We start from the raw sequence: 20,758 nt of genomic DNA on the forward strand, positions 1-20,758 counted from the left end.
TTGGTTTAGATATGTGGATGACACTTTGGTTGTCTGGCCACATGGTAAAGATACACTTAACGATTTTCTAAATCATCTCAATGCACAAAACCCGGCCATTCAGTTCACCATGGAAATGGAGGTGAATAACACACTCCCGTTCCTGGATATTTTACTTGGGCATGGCCTAAATGGTAAAATAACACACAGCGTTTACAGAAAGCAAACGCACACTGATGCCTATCTGAATGCAGATTCGCATCATCACCCAGCTCAGAAATCCTCTCTTATAAAGACGCTCATACATCGGGCTAAAACAGTGTCAGATGGTGAAAGTCTAGTGAGAGAGATTAAACATGTTAAAGAAGCACTAAGACAGAATGGCTACAATAATGCTCAAATTAACAGAGCACTAAATGCCAAATCACGATCGCAAAGCAACACTGCTGAAAGCGATCAGATTATTAAAACAATAAAAATACCATTTATCTCAGGAGTAACTGACAAATTAGCCCGTGTTTTGCAAAAGCAAAACATTACAGTAAGATTTGGTACAGTACACAAAATTCAGCAACTAGTAACGTGCACTAAAGACAAATTACCTAAATTATCAACAGAAGGTGTATATCGGATTAATTGTGTATGTGGCAGATGCTATATTGGACAGACATGGCGTAACGTTAGTGTAAGACTAAAAGAACACCAGAGAAATATTAAACTATCGCAAACACAACTGTTGGCAGTGGCAGAACATGCATGCCAACAGGGAGACTCAATTGATTTTGACAATGTTGAAGTGTTGTGTTAAACTAGTTACTACTGGCAAAGACTAATTAGAGAATCCATTGAAATTGAGAGAAACAGAAATAACTTTAATCGCTCAGACAGCTACAGGCTTAGTGCGGCCTGGAAACGTATTATTAAATAAGATGCATTACAATTCCTTATAAGGGAAACAAACACTAACTGATTACTAATGTAGCATAATCACAATAAAACACATTCCAAATGATTACTAATCTACAACTCGCATTCTAACAATAGCCTGATTACCAATCTAGTATATCATTACAATAACCCCCCCCCCCCTCAAATCTTTGCACCAGATGAGTTAATGAGTTAATGATGACGTCACCCTGCTGCTGCTCTATATAAGAACGGGAGACACAGCAGAGCCTCACCATTCTGGCGAATTGCCCGATGATGCTGGATGCAATTACCAACGAAACGTCGTACTCAAATTGTAAATGTTGTGGTTTCACGCTTCAACACACCGGTGGGCTAAAGCAGTGAAATATTTGTCTTTTGTCAACGTGACACTTTTTTACTGATTGGCCGTGTCGGGTGGTGGAGGGTTACGCCACATTTATAAATAACGCGATCTAAACCCAAAAACGTTGATTATGAATAATAAAATAATTCTCACGACATTTCGGCCACAACGCAAGCAGCCGTCCTCAGGTGAAGACCAGGTCTGTCGGGGAGACAGCGTCTGAATGAAACACCACCACGCTTGGAGCGTATATTTAAGCTGGGTTGGAAGAGGGGAGAGCGCCTTGACAAAATAATTTGCATATCAAGAGGAATTTAGCATATTTATGGGAAATGCAGATATGCGATTAGTACTACTTGTGAAATGCGTAGGTGGGCGGGGGGTTTCAAAGTCATATTATGCCTGTGCATTATGCAGCATTAGCAGCATCAAAGGGAGGGGATAAGGGTAGCATTAATAAATGGAAGCAAAGTTAATAGTATGTAGCTGCAGTAACTAAACAACCACGTAAAAAACTAAAGTATAAACTACATAGTATCATCAGTATACTAAATATACTCACCAATAAGCTGAGCTACTAACAGTAAGTAATACATTACAATTCTATGTCGCAAAAAATATAATATGCTTCCAGCTAAACTTTTTTCCCCTACATCACTCGGGTCTACCCCGTACAATATGCTGCCATAGACAAACCCAACATTAAATTATATACTGTATTACTATACACCACCCTATACCTTAGAATAATACATAGTGTAATATTACACTATGTATTATTCTATCCACCCTACTGTAAATCACACTGCTTTATATTCACTATACAATTACGATACTATATATTGCCTTATACATTGTATTAAACATTACAATTTTATACTGGTCTTCACCTGAGGACGGCTGCTTGCGTTGTGGCCGAAACGTCGTGAGAATTATTTTATAATGTTTTATTTTTATTATTTCCCTTCTACGTGACTTTACCGAAAGCACCAAGAAGATCATACATGATAATTGATAATTGTTTTTTTACCCTTCTATCTGGCAACAAAACTGACACCTTTTTACAAGGAGTCATGTTTGCATAGACCGCAATACCTGCAGTCATAATACAAACAAAATAACATAACTCTGATAATGTGCACTGTCCTTGAAGTTGATTGGTCCACACCCAAGACAGCTTTCCTTAGAGCCTGGTCTCACATGGGTTGGACCAGATGACGCCAAAAGGCGCACAACTCAAAGACAATGCACCATCAGAGTATGAGAGCTCGGGGCAAGCATCTACACTATGGGAACCTCATTTGCCAGTAAAAATATGATAATTGGTTTTTTACCCTTCTATCTGGCAACAAAACTGACACCTTTTTACAAGGAGTCATGTTTGCATAGACCGCAATACCTGCAGTCATAATACAAACAAAATAACATAACTCTGATAATGTGCACTGTCCTTGTATTATGACTGCAGGTATTGCGGTCTATGCAAACATGACTCCTTGTAAAAAGGTGTCAGTTTTGTTGCCAGATAGAAGGGTAAAAAACCAATTATCATATTTTTACTGGCAAATGAGGTTCCCATAGTGTAGATGCTTGCCCCGAGCTCTCATACTCTGATGGTGCATTGTCTTTGAGTTGTGCGCCTTTTGGCGTCATCTGGTCCAACCCATGTGAGACTAGGCTCTAAGGAAAGCTGTCTCGGGTGTGGACCAATCAACTTCAAGGACAGTGCACATTATCAGAGTTATGTTATTTTGTTTGTATTATGACTGCAGGTATTGCGGTCTTTGCAAACATGACTCCTTGTAAAAAGGTGTCAGTTTTGTTGCCAGATAGAAGGGTAAAAAAACAATTATCATATTTTTACTGGCAAATGAGGTTCCCATAGTGAAGATCATACATCTTCCTTAAAAAAAATCACTTGAAGCATAATAACACGTAGGCTTTCGCGACCAATATCATCCATAATAGAGTTTTTTTGGGTTAGATCGCGTAAATATATAACATATAAGTGAACTAAGTCACACTTCTAAATCACTAATGTCCTTACACGTGTAGCGAGTCCAACTGAGTCACAGACGTTATCTTGAACATAACACAACCTACGCTCGGGTCTCGAATACCCATCTAACCATGCTACGGCTGGCTCCGCCCTTAGCCCCGCCCACCTTCCAGGCTCCTCGAGTGCCTTCTCGAATGTTCCCGAGAGCTCTCCGGGACCACGTGACCGCTCCTCGGCCTCCAGTGGCCCCCCTCCAGTATCGTCCGGTCACGTGACAACAGGTCAGCCAGAGTATCATGCCCCAGAGTAACCCTGGCTGGCTGACGCTCGCTATCGCTCCCTCACTGGGAGCCGGCACCGCACACTGCTTGCGGTGCCCCCGTGCTAACCAGCGCTCACCCAACAACCGCTAGTGTTGGTACTGCAGCCTGCAACCCGGGCTGCCCGCAATGACATTACCGGCCGTGACTTCGCAAGTCCTGGCACCACACAGTGACAGGTACAGTCACTACACACGTAAAATATAGTAAGTGTCTCTACAGATCACTGGAATATAATCGACACAATTACACAGCAATCAGCTGATAATGCATTTAACAAAACTAACACTACCCAAATTAACAAATTTGCTAGACTGGCTAACAAACAACTCTCAATTAAAAATGAACATTTTATAAACAAAACAGTTATCAACATGACTAACGTTGAATTATCCAGCGATATGGTTTCAGTCCTGTCTAAAGGTCTTAACTTTTCTATTGCCCATTGTACAATCCTTGTCGATCATTGCTTAAGTGGAATCAGCAGTTAGACATCTCCCTATAATTAAGCTGAGATGACTAGGCATGAGGTTGCCAAAATGATTGAGAACAGCAAATTGCCAAAAGCAAATATTAACTTCAGTGAAGCAAAAGCCTTAAGAGAATTGAGAGAAAATAAAGATATTCAAATTCTTGCTGCTGATAAGGGCCGATCAACTGTTGTGATGCCCCGTGAGGACTATGATAATAAAATAAAAAATGTACTCGATGAACAAACCAACACCATGGAACATAAAACAACGGCAATCATTGCCAAGTCATAAATTCCCAAGGAAGAGCAATACCTAATCAAACCAAGGGCATCAAAACCACCAAGACTTTATGGGCTACCAAAAATTCACAAACCTGATGTCCCATTAAGACCCATAGAATACAATAAGCTCTGCCACGTACAAATTAGCACAATATGTAACGAAACAAATACAGCCCTATATCGGTAGGACCTCTTCGTTCATCAAAAACTCTAAACATCTCATAAATATAATCAAAGATATTAAGCTTAACCCTAATGATATTCTCGTAAGTTTTGATGTGACTTCTCTGTTCACGAGGGTTCCGGTCAACGAGCCAATTAAATTACTCGATACTCTGGTAACGAACAAAGGTTTAGCCAAAGATATCCCAAGACTAGCTGAACACTGTCTAAAGAACATTTCTCGTGGCAATGTGACTTCTATAAACAAAAGGAGCAGCAATGGGCTCTCCTTTGTCTCCTGTGATCGCTAATTTGTACATGGAAGATTTCGAAACAAAAGCAATATCTTCAAGCACACTAAAACCATCTGCTTGGTTTAGATATGTGGATGACACATTAGTGGTCTAGCCACATGGCAAAGATACACTGAACGCATTTCTAAATCATCTCAACTCGCAAAACCCATCCATCCAGTTCACCATGGAAGTGGAAGATGACATAACTCTAACATTTCTGGATATTCTGCTCGGACGGGATCGAAATGGTTGAAAAATGGCTCAAGAAACGCATGATTGTGACAACACCAAGGCAGCACTGATGAGCCAGAGTTGCTCCTTGCTCAAGATCTTCTTCTCTAATTGACTCCCTCCCTCTTCACGTTTCTATGATATGATTAATACAATCTTGATTTGAAGCTTTCGTGACTACAGGAATCCATACTCTCTGGTTCTTTCAGTAAAGTCACATAGATAGTAAAAATAATAATAGAACACGACGTTTCGGTCGCAACACAAGCGTCCGTCATCAGGTGAGAAAGAATGATATGCTGTTGTGGCTTTATGTAGGCATGGCAGAGGGGAGGAGGAGGGGAGGGGGTTTTGTTAAGTAAAATTAGCATGTCAATGAGATTTAAATCTTGAGTCTTGACTTATAGCTTTCGTGGCTGCAGGAGTTCACGGGGGGAGGGGGGAGTGTTTGTGGCGTGCAGGGATGGAGGGGGGGGCTGGAAAAATTACCATGTCAATGAGCTTGAATTAGTGAATGAAAACAGCAGGGGTGGGTGAGTGAAAATCACAGCAGTTAAAACTTGACGTGGTTTATCATGTCCTTCCAATGATTGAGATTTCGTGGTTGCAGGAGTTCACAAAGCGGATTTGAAACACGGTAGAACCAACACCTCGGCGGTGGCGGATCATTGTTTCAACGCTGTGGGCACACATGACATTGTTTTTTTCCGAAACCAAGGTGCTCTGCAAACTCTCGGGCTACCATCAGAGATTTGTTCATGAAGCCATCCAGATATACAAACACAGACAAAACTTTAATGGAGAAGATGGATTCAGATTGAGCAATCATTAGAAGGACGTGATAAACCACGTCAAGTTTTAACTGCTGTGATTTTCACTCACCCACCCGTGCTGTTTTCTAAAAAATACGCGTTTACTAATTCAAGACTCAAGATTTAAATCTCATTCACATGTAGAGGTGTTACGGAGGGCAAACAAACACACTGGGCGTGGTTATGCCCGTACGCCAAGAGGTGCTTACATCCACGTCCGCACCGTTTAGCCTGGGGGGCTAACACGGCGCTGGGATCTTCCACGGCCCCACCCCTCAGTGGGGGAGTTGCTATATAAGGCGGTGAGCCGGAGGGCTCGGGGTTCAGTGTTCAGCCTTAACTAGCGAAGCAAGAAGACCGGCTAGATAGGCCCTGGGTCTCCCCTGGATCGCTGTCCTTCTCAGGACCGACCAGGGCAAGCCAGTGGCGTGGCCCCAAGAGCCCAGAGCCAATGCTCTTGTAAGAGCCGGTCTGGGGACTCAGGGTGCCGTAATCCCAGCTTAACCAGAGCTGGTTTAGCTAGCCTCCCCTAGCAGTGTAGTGGAGGACCTAGGAGTAGGCTAGCCGTGACATAGATTGTGTGATCTCCCTGTTAGACGGGTGAAGGGGCCGATACCCCTTCGAGTGTTGTACATCTCGGCCTGTTATGTACATTGTGGTTAATAAATAAGTGTGCCTCCAACTACGTCGTCCAAGTCTCCTGGAACCTGCTACAACTGGCGTCAGAAGTGGTCTTCTAAGGATGGATACAAGACGGACGGCTCGTACCAGGGAACCGGGGGAGGAGGAAACCTCGGCCGACTCAAGAGCCCGAGATTGTGGAGGGCGAATCCGAGCAACCGGGGCCGAGTCCACCCACACCGCAACGGCAGGACGGGTGGGGACCGTCGGCTGACGGACTACGGCTGGCTCACTCCCGCCTGGCGGAGCTACTCTACACGGCAGCCGCCACGTTGGAGGAAATCACTTGCCTGGGGGCTGGAGAAGCTGCACGGGGCGACGATGGACGACACGTGACGCCGGTTCCCGCCATTTCTACGGGCCTGGAAGTTGGATTTGCCGCCATCAGTACAGTGGGTGCTGAGGGCGGGGCCGGGCTACGTCAGGTGACCGACATTCGCCAACCAGAAGCCGCCACGTCGTCAATAGCGGCCGGCGCATCACCAGAAGAGCGACCGCCAATGGCACCCGCCCTTCCCGCAGAAACTGTGCGGAGTGGCGGGAACGACGGGGCGCGATCTACGGCTGCGGACGCCGCGTTACAGCAGCGATAACCACCCCTCACAGAGTTTGTGGGGGAAGACGGTGACTGGGGAGCCTTCCGAAGACGCTTCCTCGCTCACCAAGAAATAGCACAATGGACGGATGACGAAGCACTACGCGCGCTACCGGCGATGCTCGACAGTGACGCCCTCGCTACCCTCACCTCGGCACCAAGAGCGAAGCGTGCCACACTGCAAATGGCACTTCAACTCCTGTCTGCAGTCTATGGACCACCTTTTGACTGCAGGCAGCTGTTCTACGATCGCCAGCGGGGCGCCAAGGAATCGCCTCTGGCATACCGCACAGCTCTCCTGGCCCTGGCGAAGGCGGCTTTCCCTCGGATGGACGAGGAAGGGGTGGACGCCATGGTGGCAGAGAATATACTGCTGTTGGCGGACGATTTGTACATTGTTGTCTTGGCGCAAGACGACACGGAGATGTGTTCCCTGCGGGCCGCGCGGCACATCCACGCTAACTTGCTGTCCCAGCGTCGCAAGGCCAGCAAGGCGGCGGCCAGGCATACCGTGGCTGCAACCACCCTCCCATCGGAAGAGGTCTGCGCTGTGGATCGCCCGATGGAGTGGAGATCCGGGGGACGACCAGCTCGGGACGGACCGAGCCGCCAGGATCAGCCCAAGCCGTCTGGGGCGCTCACGCGCTGCTACAACTGTGGCCTCCGGGGCCATGTGGCTTCGGGATGCCGGGCTTCTCGACAGCGCGGTGCGACGCCTCGGCTGAACGTCGCACCTTTACCCAAGCTTCACCAGCAAACTCCGGCGAGTCGTGGCACCCCACATGTTTGGCCTACGCACACACCTGTGACACACTCACGCACTGCAACGAACGGGGGTCAAAAATTGCCTGTCGTCGCGCCGAAACGTGCCACGCTGGGGAGTGCGTTCCAACCGGGCCAGTGGTCCGAATTGGCCCATCGCGTTGTTGCCGCGTCGTCGGGGTCGTCAGTCGTTGTGGGGCATATTGATGGGGTTGAGGTGCGGGTCTTAGTTGATATAGGAGCATCGGCAACTATTGTGTCCGATTTAATTCATAACATTCTCCCCGTTCAAAGCCGTCCTTTGCTCCCCGTTGATGTTCCATGCTACGCTGCTAACGGGGGCTCGCTGGGAATTATCGGACAGATCCGCGCGCAAATTTGTATTGGGGACATCAAATTATCCGGCCCGATATTGGTCTCCTCCTCGCTGGCGGTTCCGTGCCTGTTGGGGACGGATTTCTTGGCCAAAATGCCGATTCATATCTTGGTCGACCAGGGTTGCATCGATCTCCCGTCGGGCTGACGTATGATGTTTTTGTCCTCCCCCGCTACTGTCCGTACGGCATTTGCGACGGTACAGGCGCTGGTTGCGAGGACGGTACGCGTACCGCCGGGAGCTCAGATGCTCGTGCCTCTTAGGCTGCGGCGACCATTTGCTAAGGGCGTTGGGGATCGGGGGGTTCTGTTGGGACCATCTAGGGCCGGGGTCAACGGACCCGATTTGATAGCGGACCAGACGATTGTGAAAGGGGACGGGGACCCCTTAATCGCCGTCCTCAATGTGGGATCGCGAACGGCTGTGGTTCCTCAAGGGACCGTGCTTGCGCACGCGTCGCCGGTACCCTGTGAGGAACCGGTCATTGGTCAGGTGAGCGCCGCTCCTCCGTCGCGACCGCATTCGGACCGTGATGAGGGGTGGCTGGATGCGCTTTGTGAGGGATCATCGGACCTGTCCGACTCACAGCGTGAGAGGCTTCGAATCCTCCTGCGCGAGTTTTCCGACGTTTTTAGTCAAAACAAATACGATATTGGTTGTACTAAACTGCTGCGACACCATATTGACACGGGTGACAGCGCGCCAATCCGCCAAAATCCTTTTCGGTTGAGTCCCGCCGAAAAGGATCATGTCAAATCGGCCGTAGACGACATGCTAGCTGCGGATATTATATCCCCTTCTACCAGCCCTTGGGGTACGCCGATCGTCTTAGTTAAAAAACACGATGGCTCATTGCGGTTGTGTCGATTTTCGTCGGCTGAACAAGATTTCTGTAGCCGACGCATACCCGCTTCCTCGGATGGATGAATCGCTTGATGCCCTGGCGGGGGGCGCGGTTCTTCTCCACATTGGATTTATTGTCCGGGTTCTGGCAGCTCCCTCTGGATGATGAATCTAAACCGAACTGCTTTCCGTACGCGGCACGGCCCTTTCCAATTTAACCACTTGCCGATGGGGCTCCATTCAGCGCCGACAACTTTTCAGCGATTAATGGAATTGGTCCTGGCTGGGTTGCAATGGGATTCATGTTTGATTTACTTAGACGATGTCATCGTCTTTAGTAAAACATTCGATGAACACCTCCAGAGGTTGCGTGCCGTTTTTCTCAAAATGCGGGCTGCTAATTTGAAATTCAAGCCCCAGAAGTGTCATTTGCTCCGCGAATCGGTGCGGTATTTGGGTCACATTGTCGGACGCTCAGGTATTGCCACAGATCCCGCCAAAACGCAATGTGTCAGCTCCTGGCCGACTCCCACCTCGGTGGGGGAGGTCAGGAGTTTCATTGGATTCGTGTCATATTACCGACGGTTTGTCGCTAATTTCGCTACAATTGCGAAACCCTTACATGCCTTGACATCAAAGGGGGTCAAGTTTCATTGGGGTCAGGAGGAGGAGGCTGCTTTTCGCTCCCTCCGGGACGCCCTAGTGGGGGCTCCGCCATTGAGTTATCCTGACTTTACAAAACCCTTCTTGCTCGATACAGACGCAAGCAACACAGGCATTGGGGGCGTGCTTTCGCAGGTTGTTGGGGGCGTAGAGCATGTGGTTGCGTACGGCAGTCGGGTGTTGTCTCCGGCAGAACAAAGGTACTGTGTTACCCTTCGGGAACTATTGGCAATCGTTTACTTCATTCAGCAATATCGCCCATATCTGTACGGTCAACATTTCACCGTCCGCACAGATCATGCGGCGCTGCAGTACGCCTTGCGGGTTCAACAGCCATCGGGACAATTGTCTCGATGGTTGGAGATTCTCCAAGATTTCGATTTTGAAACTACTTATCGTAAGGGCGTTCGCCACACGAACGCAGACGCTCTGTCGCGTTTTCCGCCCATCTCCGAGTGCGCTTGCCTCCTGGGTTCGGGGCGTTGCAGACCTCCGAATGTGATCTCTGATTCGGTCCTTGCGGCCGCCGCTGATGCGCCTTCGATTGCGGGTCCTATTGAGCAAGAATGGAGGGATTATTTGCTGGGGTTGTCTGTTGCGGAGTGGGGGCGCCTCCAAATGGAGGACACCTCCCGCCTCGCTTTGCGCCGTCGCATCGGGGGAGTTGGTCGGGGGGCGGAAAATGTCGACTCGTGGGGGTTATTTCAGGGTCTTTTGATGCATTGGGACGGGAGATCCCGCCGCCACCAGCTGGTGGTGCCTTCCGCATTGAGGGGTAGAGTGGTGTGGGCTGCGCATGAGCGACTCCTTCACCTGGGGACTCACAAAACCCTTGCCATGCTCCAGCTGGATTTTTCTTGGCCGGGCATGGCAAGGGACGTGGATGATCTTTTAGGGTCGTGTACTCAGTGCGCGCAACGGAAGCCACCATCGCGGGGGTCCAACCCACCATTGCAGTCTATCAAAGTTTTCCGGGTTAACGAGCTCGTTGCGCTTGATATTCTGGGCCCATTCCCCGCTACACCTAGGGAAAATAGATACCTATTGACCGGGGTAGAATATTTTACGCGATGGCCTATGGCCTGGCCCCTCGCCAACCAGTCGGCAGCAGCCATCGCGGAGGCCTTTGTCCAGGGCTACGTCCTCGACAAAGGTGCTCCGGAGCGGCTGCTGACCGACCAGGGTAAAACATTTTCGGGTAAACTTCTACACGAGGTATGCGAGCTCCTGGAAACGAAAAAAATTCGTACCTCCCCATATCATTCGCAATCTGACGGGATGGTGGAGCGTCTGCATCGGACTATCACGTCCATGCTGTCCCAACAGGTCTCTGAATCCCAGACCGATTGGGACCTTCATATTCCGGGGGTTTTGGCGGCATACAGAATGGCTCCTCATGCGGCGACCGGATTTTCGCCCTTCTTCCTAATGTACGGCCGCGAGGCTAACCCACCTGTCGCGACTCAGCTGCAGATCTCCACGCCGCATGCTAAATCAAGATTGACCGACCATGTCAAATTCAACATCGCTAAATTGACAGAGGCGCGGGAGGCGGCCATCCAGAATTCAGAACTCCGCCAAAGGGCGAATGAGAGGCTCAGGCTGGGTCGGGCACATGTGCTCTAGTGGAAACCGGGTGACAAGGCGTGGTTGCACTGTCCCCAAATACCACTGGCGACCTCGTCTAAGCTGGTGCGGCCGTGGCGGCGGCCCGTGGAAGTGGTGCAGGTCTTGCGGCCACAATGTGTGCGTATCCAATGGGGGAAGCGTCGGTGGTTTGTGCACCCCTCCAGGTTGAAAGCGTTCGTTGCGCCCCATGTTCCTACCACACACACGCGTGGCCAAACATGTGAGGGGTCCACCGACTCCCGGAGTCCGACTTCGCTGCTTTCGCCTAACTTGCCACCGACTGTTCCACCTCCAGGTGCACCAGGATTGACGTGCTCACGACCGCCAACCCCTCCCGGGCGGGTCGGGGGTCGCTCAGCAGCGAAGCCAGACACTCTCGCACCCGGACTGTTGACACCCGCCACTGGGCCAAACGGGGTTGCCCCTTGTGACGGCCCCGCTGCAAGAATGCGCGCCAAAACGCGCAGACTTTTGTGAGATCGGCCGCTTGTGCGGCCCTTGCAGGGGTCGCGGGGTAGGGGGGGGGGGTCCTGGAAATTGTATATATGTTGGTTTTTTTTTACGGGATGGGGTATTTATTCGGGGGGGGGGGGGGGTGCGTCAGGTTATTTTTCTCTTTCTTGTTGTTGTTGATTGTTGTTGTTCTTGTTAATTACGCGAGGCACACACAGATTTGGGGGGATGCATCTTTATTGTGATTTTGTTACAGTCAGGGGGGGGGGGTGATGTAGAGGTGTTACAGAGGGCAAACACACTGGGCGTGGTTATGCCCGTACGCCAAGAGGTGCTTACATCCACGTCCGCACCGTTTAGCCTGGGGGGCTAACACGGCGCTGGGATCCCCCACGGCCCCACCCCTCAGTGGGGGAGTTGCTATATAAGGTGGTGAGCCGGAGGGCTCGGGGTTCAGTGTTCAGCCTTAACCAGCGAAGCAAGAAGACCGGCTAGATAGGCCCTGGGACTCCCCTGGATCGCTGTCCTTCTCAGGACCGACCAGGGCAAGCCAGTGGCGTGGCCCCAAGAGCCCAGAGCCGATGCTCTTGTATGAGCCGGTCTGGGGACTCAGGGTGCCGTAATCCCAGCTTAACCAGAGCTGGGTTAGCTAGCCTCCCCTAGCCCTGTAGTGGAGGACCTAGGAGTAGGCTAGCCGTGACATAGATTGTGTGATCTCCCTGTTAGACGGGTGAAGGGGCCGATACCCCTTCGAGTGTTGTACATCTCGGCCTGTTATGTACATTGTGGTTAATAAATAAGTGTGCCTCCAACTACGTCGTCCAAGTCTCCTGGAACCTACTACACACATACTAATTTCTCCAGCCCCCACCCGTCCCTGCACGCCACAAACCCTCCCCCCTCTGGGTAATGACGGCTCTAGCGAGGCATGGCGTGCGATGTATTTACATCGCGGACACCCCGTATATGTGGGTGTAGTACCAGCCCTAGAGGGGCTCGGTGAGCCCTGATAAAGAACGCTGAGTGACACCATGCTCGGCGTGCAGTGCTGTCCCATATAGGAGGGGGGTGTGAGAGTGCCGGCCATGAATGGGGTTAATGTAGGCCATGGCACTCTGGTTGACCCTAGAAGGCACGTGACGGTAAGATCTACACAGGGGCCCCAAGTGGGGGCTAGGGGTGGTCACATGTCGGAGCGATATCCTGCTAGAGGATTCTAGAAGGTGATCATGGCCAAGGGCGGAGCCAGCCACGACCAGGGAACATATAAACCGGGTCCCCAGAGGGACTGGGGTTCAGCATTGCTGTGTTATCCTGAAGATCTACGTTCTAAGTTCGACGTCCGAGAAGAGTTACCAACACGTGGACCTGGACCCAAGCCAGGGTCCTGTCCGTTGTAGCTACTCCTAGTGTAATTAGTGTAGTTAGCGTGGTGGTCCACCACCATAGGTTGTTATCTGGTAAAGGGGCAGTTACCCCTTTGTGTTGGTATCAATAAATGTGTTGCCTCCTAGGAGTACGTCTGGCTCTTATTTTGCCACCCGCTTCTTTATTATCTTTGTAATTTTCATGCACGGCGCCTTGAGACATTTTGAATTTCACCTGAAAAGATTCAATTATTATTAGTCCACAAGTGTCATCTACCAAAGTTCCAGCTCACATGTACACAAGGTCTTATGGCCAATGGTGCACGGTTCCTCTGGAAATATAATTGCAGGCATCCCTCGCGTAACGCGCGCCCCCCCCCCCCCCCCCTTTAGCGCGAATTCGCAAGTTCCACAATTCATCTTCGAGGGACATACTTCACACTGACGCTATGCGTTTCAAGATAAAACAAAAAATTTAAATATTTTTCTCAAAAATGTGTTCAATGATCAAAATTCAAAATAAACAATAATTCTGATTGCGTCACCGCGCCATGGCAGCGCTCAGTGTCACGGGCTGGGTGTGGCCATCGTAGATCTGCTGCCTTTGTTTGCATCATACATGATGCCGCAAGCAACCCACGTAAGCATTCAAGAAGCCTTGAAGTTACTGCATATTAAGTAATCTTTATAAGTAGTAATCTTTAGCATCTTATTATTTGTTATTAAACTCCTTATTAAGTCTAGATTTGTAATATCGATATTAAGCATTACATTTATACGGATTTTGTAAATCTATGGCTAAAATAATGAAATTAAACGACTTAATTTATCATTGCTAGCACACCCCCCCCCCCCCTTACAACATGTACGTCTGTGGGAAAATAAGCTTAAAACAGCGTGATTCGACTTACGCGCTGTCTTTCAGAAACGCATGTCACGCGTCATGCGAGGGACGACTGTGCTACATGTGTTTACCTAGGAGAGCCTCACTGAGTCTTGATATTCGTTTGAAAGAGGGTTCTGCCATGAGTGGGTGATGTTGCAATGTGTAATCCAAACTGGCTAATTTTCAGGTATTTCTTCTGCATGGAGATGTTTTGGCCAGATATATTTGATGGGGCTTTTTTCTCTCTGGGAGGAAACCCATGCGGTATAGGTGAAAAACATCCAAGCTCCACATACTCACATGGTGCCAATCGGGAATCGAACCCAATACGTTCTTGCTATAAGGCACAATCATTACCACTGTGCCACCTTGCAGCATGGAAGTCACTTACAGAGCAGGGACTGGTGGCTCACATCAGCTGTGTCCAGCACCAACTCCAGCTTCTGTCTCTCCAGCTTCGTCTGCGTTGCAACAGCACGACTTACATATCACTTGAATGATGAATAATATACATATATTACTATGTTAATGGCCAAAGCAAATTATCTCACAATACAGGATGTCATTGGTTTAACTGCTTAAAATAAGGAATATTTATTGGCCTACAAGTCATCCGGAATGCTTCCATTATGTATGTCTGAAAAAAATGAACCGGTTAACAATTTCAACTCTTTAATATAGTTTATGAACAAGTATAACCCGTAAAAACAAAGTTTTTCACTATAAATCCTTTATATGCGTGGCGGCTAGAGTCCTCTCGTCCTCTGGCTTGAGATGGCTGCCACCTATGGGTCAGATGATTGCATGGCACCATTAAGCAATTGGTAATTAAATATAATATTTATGTCCTAAAAAGTGTAAACTTTTTGAAAAAAATTTTCACGAACATTAATTGTCACGCACAACGAGTCTGTGTGGAAAATGTCAGCTCGATTGGATCACGGGAAGTGGGTTAAAAAACGACCAAAAGATTTTCATGGTCGTAAGCAAGCAAGCAAGCGCGCAAGTGAACTTAATATAAAGGATTTAAAAATAAAACACTCCAGAAAGTTTTCCATGGAATACGATATCACTTACAATCGTGTGGATTACTATATTACTCTGTTTGAATGTCCATTTATTACTTTGAGGATATAAATTGAAAATAACATTGAGTTCAGAGTGGTGTGTTTATAAATCAGTGTTACCAACAAGTTGTGGAAAATAAAAGAACATTAATGGATGCCCTGGTATGGGCAGAAGCCATCAAAGAATAATTTAGCACCACAAAATTATATCACCAGTTACTCACTCCTCCAGTCCTACCTTGTTGACCTCAGTCTGCAGTGCTGCAATTTCATTTTGAAGTTTTATTTGGTGGACAACAGCAGATTTCTTTTCCACTTGTTTCCTGTTGTCTTCCATCTCCTCCTAAAACGTGAGCAGGGTAGTAACATTTACCATCTGACCTCAACAGATTCAGTCAGTCTATTTATTAAAATGCAACTTATATTATAAAATCATGGGTCTGCATACATGAATAGTGCAGGGTGTTTCAAAATAGGAAAAGGGTGCTGTGTTTAAACTAAATATACAAATCAGGGGTGGGTTCAAATGCACACAGGTGTAAAATGAAGTTAAGAGAGAATGCGATTATCCGTATGCTGACTTTAGATTTAAACTGGGAAGATGAACATACCGTGGAAATGTACAAGGGGAGGCAGTTGCAAGGTGTGTGGGAAACAGTGGTGAAGGAGTGACCCGCCCACTGAGTGGAGGATGAAACACTAAAGGGAGGCTTGTGATTGCCAGGTGACTATATTTACAAGAGCATGATGCTGCTCACCAGTGTAGTGAGCAATATTTTACTGCAAGATGTTCTCATCCTCAAAAAGTATGAGAACAAGTGTTATAGCTCAAATATCTATTAGTTATGCGCATGTCAGGATTGTGGCTGCATAGCGACTTTGAGGATCATCCACGAGCTATGCTGATACATGCTGATGAGTGCAGAAATATTGTGATAAATCTTGACTAAAAGCTTTCGTGACTGCAGGAATTCATATTTGGGTCTTTCAGTAAAGCCACGTAGAAAAAAATAAATCACGTTTCGATCAACACAAGCAATCGTCATCATATTTTTTCTTGCCTCAGCAGCTCTCCTGCTATATTTTTTAACCTGATGACGATTGCTTGTGTTGCAATCGAAACGTCTAGATTTTTTTCTATTTGTGTCTTTACCGAAAAACCCAAAGAATAATATTGTGATAATTGTGAATGATGCGACTATGGTGGCATTAATGTTATTGTGGGGTAAAGTCTTACTTGGGTTATCATCCCATCAGCGACGGCTCTCGAAAGAAATAACGCCACACTAGAAGGACACTCCGCCTCCCAAGGGTTCCGCTCATTGCCCTGAAGATTTTTATCAACCATAGTCACGTAGATTCAGCAACTAGAATTCAAAAACAGAAAAAGCAGCATGTTGGACACTGGATAAGATGTAACACTGTACCTTGATCACCCTGACTTCACACCATATAATCATCATCACCAGCTAGGGTACCAACTGCTCGATGAGGCCAATCCCATTGCCCACGTGAAGCCCCCATAAGAGAGAACAGCACTACCCACATGGACATGCATCAACCGAATCAGCTGACATAAACATGCGGATGCACATAGGTGAATGAGCATTGACAACTCGTACCCTACACACGGTGTACATGGCTGGTTTAGTTGAACGGCTAAGGGTTTCCCCTTTTGTTGAAAAACACGTGTACTTACTGCAAGTTATGTGTACGTGTGTATACTGAGTATAGAGGTGTTTATCTGAGGGGTTAGCTGCAGGTAACCGTGAGTCTGGGGCAGAATCTCTCAGTGTGTGCAAAACAATTTGGTAATACTGCGTTAGCAGTGGTGTTAAGCACAAACAAATAAAAACGTTAGGCAATAATAGTCGATGTTTTGGGAAATTGCCCTTCTTCATATTGTGCAATGAAAGGCCACTGCATATGCACAGGCATCCCTCGATATACGAATATATATTCCTGAAAATGTATCCGTATAGTGAAGTTCCGTATATCGAATTGGCGATACGTTCCTATGGAAAATTGGCCCCAAGACATGATAAAATCAAACGTATGAACACAGCAAACCTGACCTTTAATAAGCACAGATTTAATGGAAAACAGATAAAACATTTAAATGTTTTTATCGTACTCAAAATAAGTCGTGAAATCATAATGAATCGTCATTTAGTCTGGAGGAATCCAATGAGCTATTATGATTTTTCAAACATGTCCAGAAATTTTTTTTTGTACAGTATTGTAGTTACCAGATACTGTGATTGCCATGTGAGGTGGTTGTGCTGTGGATTTGCAAGCCTGTCTACGGCGTTCATGATATAGTTTTGCCATCAAAAAGTATTCCTCAGGTAATAAGCCTTGAAGGTGTTGATCACGAATTGATCCATGGACTGGATCAAGCCAGTCGTGTTTTTGGGAAGTACTCCCACCCTCACATTATGAGACCAATCACCTAAATATACTGGGTGCCATGGGGTATTGTCTAGGATGAACAATGCCTTGCTGGCGACATTACTTTTGGCATGGAACCTTTCAAAAGCAGGCCATTTGGGAACAAATTTCTGTCGCCCAAACCTTCTTGTTCGATCGCCAGGCAAGGTAGTTAACATCTCGCCACGATGGCGAGATGTTAACTACCTTGCCAAAGTGGGCTTTACCTGGTATAATAAAATGTGTCTATTTCTAGTGACTCGCTTACCTTTCCTATACTTCATAACCCGCCCCTTCTGGACATCCGTGCAAAAGAGCTTCATAGCTCATCGGATTTCACCAGAATAAAAAACAATATTCTGATTCTGACCAGGCGTGATCAACGCCTGCACCAAAACAAGGCGAGGCCGGTAAACACGCAGCGCGGGAAGCAGTGCAGCGTGAAATGCACGCCGAGCATGAACCAAAGACCGAAGGATGGAAAGAGGTTGTGAAAACGAAAGGCCAGCGAGCATTGTTCGATTTCCTATACCTCCCCACCCCGTCTCCAAAAAACTTTGGATTAAACATTCCGTAAATGAGAATTTAACGTAAAGTACATCGACTTAGCCCCCGAGTTTATAAGTTAGGGTCTAGCGAAATTCCGTGTATTCAGTCGATGACTCTACTGTATATTGACGAATGTTTTTTTCATACAGAGACGTATGCACTATAATGACTTTTCGTCGGCTCAAGTGAATTATTATAGCAGCGTTCCCGTGTCTGACCCGCCCCGACTGGACACCTGGGGAAAAGAACTTCAAAGCTCATCGGATTCCTTCCCGTCCCCTCTACCGGTAATTCAAGGTCCCCATTCTGTCTCTCACCTCTCCGCGTTCCCGCGTTCCGCATTCAATCTGCGTCTCGAGCACCGCCACCCAATCGGAGGCCGCCTTACTCACGCACGGAGCCAATGGACGAACTTAACATTTAAGATACCTTTGTGCAGCCAATCAACGAGAACCTACGGTGGCTCGCATCGACGCGTTGACAAAACGCGTTTCGTAATTAGTGGCGGCTCCATTCATGTGACCTCTTCAGCATAACTGTCATAACGTTGTAACTTTTTTTGCCAGTTTCAGTTTTCATTTCATTTATTAGGTATAACCCTCAGAGCCATGCGGCTCTTGACTCGGGTGCAACCGCAACAAGCAAAAACATGAACAAAGAACATCTTAAAGTGACTACGTGCAATAGAAAAATCCAGGGAAAAAAAATCTAAATCTTCCAGAAAAATACACCGCAAATCAACGCTGTGTGCAAAAATGCCAGTGGGATGCAAGTCAAACAATAACAACCATAACACAATTTAGATTAAAGTTATCAGGCTAACTCTGTACTTCAACAAACAAACCTGGCTAAACCAAACGTTTTCGAAATCACCAAAATAAAGCTATAACAGCAATTTAATAGTGATCAGAGGAACTGTGATTCAAATTTAACAATAAAAATATACATAACATGTACGAGCAAACTTTGCAGCCATAGCTGACAGCATGAGTCACGCCATAACAGCAGGAGTATCAGTAGGAGTATCTAAATTTTTCAATGCACTTTTAAAGCTCATCACACTATAATCAAACCTCAAGATCATAGTTTGCAGCGGTCATCTGGAGCAATACATTTGATTTCAGGCCACTGAATAGCAGTGGCAGCTAGGGTTGTACAGTTCCTCGAGAGCAGTTTTGAGTGAACATCTCACAGATCGTGATCCAAGTTTCAGTTGATTGGCGATAGCATTCCAGACCCTGAGGGCATCAATAGCAAAGGCCCTTCCTTCAGAATTTGTACGGCAATAAGGAATGTGAAGCTGTTCTTCGAAACAGTGAGGAGATCCAGCAGCTAGTCTGCTGATTTTTTTGTAAGTACATCGTGAATAAATAAGATCTGATGCACGAGCCGTCGATCATTAAGAGATGTTAAGTTTGACCCAATGTAGAGAACCACAGTGATAGGTCTTATATGGGCAGTTAAATGCAAATCTTAAGGCCGAGTGATAAATTGAGTCAAGTTTCTTGAGTATAGTACTGAGGGCTGATTTATATACGATGCCACAGTAATCAAGTAGAGGCATACATTTTGATTTCAAGCTTTCGTGACTGCAGGGATTCATATTATTGGTTCTTTCGGTAAAGTCACGTAGAAGGGAAATCAAATAATATAAATCAATAAAAATTTTTTTTTAATATTATTTTATTTCCCTTCTACGTGACTTTACCGAAAGAACCAAGAATACAAGTAGAGGCAGTATGGTAGCTTTTATCAATTCAAAACGGAACATAGGGGGGAAGCAGTGCTTGTGTCGATACAGAAAACTTTTTTATTTTGTCTTTTTACCAATATAATCAATGTGATTTTGAAAATTCAGTTTTGAATCAAAGATGACCCCAAGATACATATCGATCTTGACTTGCTCTATTTTATAATTATTTAAGGAATGTAATTTGGAAAAATAACTTCCTGCTTTAGTCCTGGTGAGAAGCATAACACCTTGGTTTTGGAGGTATTCAGAACTAGTTTAAGAGCAACTAGCTGATGTAGTTTGTTGAAATCACCCTGGAGCTTAGCAATCACGTCATCCGGAGAGCGGCCAGCAGTAATCAGTATCGTGTCATCTGCAAACAGTTTTACCATGGAATGATCCAGGTCAGTTCCCAAGTAATTGACATTAAGAGAGAACAAGAGGGGGACGAGGATGGAACCCCGTGCAACCCCTTTTATTATCTTAACACTGTTTGACCTCCAACCATCTCTGTATCAAAGTATGAAAAATAAGAATAGGTTTTACCCTTTCTGGCAATAAAACAGGTATTAAGATGTTCAAACACCAAATAGATACCTTTTGCAAGGAATCAAGTCTGCATTAACTACACGTACGTATGGTGAACATGCAAACAAACATGCTCTGATAATATATGGCATAGCCTTTGAAACTGATTGGCCTGCACCATAGACAGCCTTCTTTGAAGGCTAATGAAGCCCTATAATGATCCATGGGCAGATATCCCGGAGGTGTCCACTGCCCATTTCGTAATTTGTTTCCACTTTTCTCTGTCTTGTGCCAATATGCTTAAGTAGTGCTATATCTTTCTGGCACCAATCTCTTAAGTCGTCGTCAAGCCATTCTCTGTTAGCTCTTCT

The 20,758-nt window shown here is 46.7% G+C and overlaps 1 protein-coding gene across 2 annotated transcripts in view; it reads right to left on the bottom strand.

Annotated features, from left to right (window-relative positions):
- The window catches only part of HAUS2 (HAUS augmin like complex subunit 2), a 29,554-nt gene extending 10,994 nt beyond the window's left edge, over positions 1–18,560 (bottom strand). The window contains exons 1-4 of one of the 2 annotated variants that reach the window (XM_078608828.1): positions 18,445–18,560; positions 16,386–16,515; positions 15,387–15,491; positions 14,473–14,542 (exon numbers count right to left, since the gene is read on the bottom strand). In XM_078608828.1, the coding sequence (XP_078464954.1) occupies positions 14,473–14,542; positions 15,387–15,491; positions 16,386–16,496 (286 nt within the window). In that variant the 5' untranslated portion in view covers positions 16,497–16,515; positions 18,445–18,560. Of the gene's footprint in view, positions 1–14,472; positions 14,543–15,386; positions 15,492–16,385; positions 16,516–18,362 lie in introns of both variants that reach the window. The other variant, XM_078608827.1, reaches the window with a different exon arrangement.
- Positions 18,561–20,758: the final 2,198 nt, after the last annotated feature.

Source organism: Lampetra planeri, chromosome 30 (assembly GCF_965212315.1).
Source record: "Lampetra planeri chromosome 30, kcLamPlan1.2.h2, whole genome shotgun sequence".
Taxonomy (NCBI): Eukaryota; Metazoa; Chordata; class Hyperoartia; order Petromyzontiformes; family Petromyzontidae; genus Lampetra; species Lampetra planeri.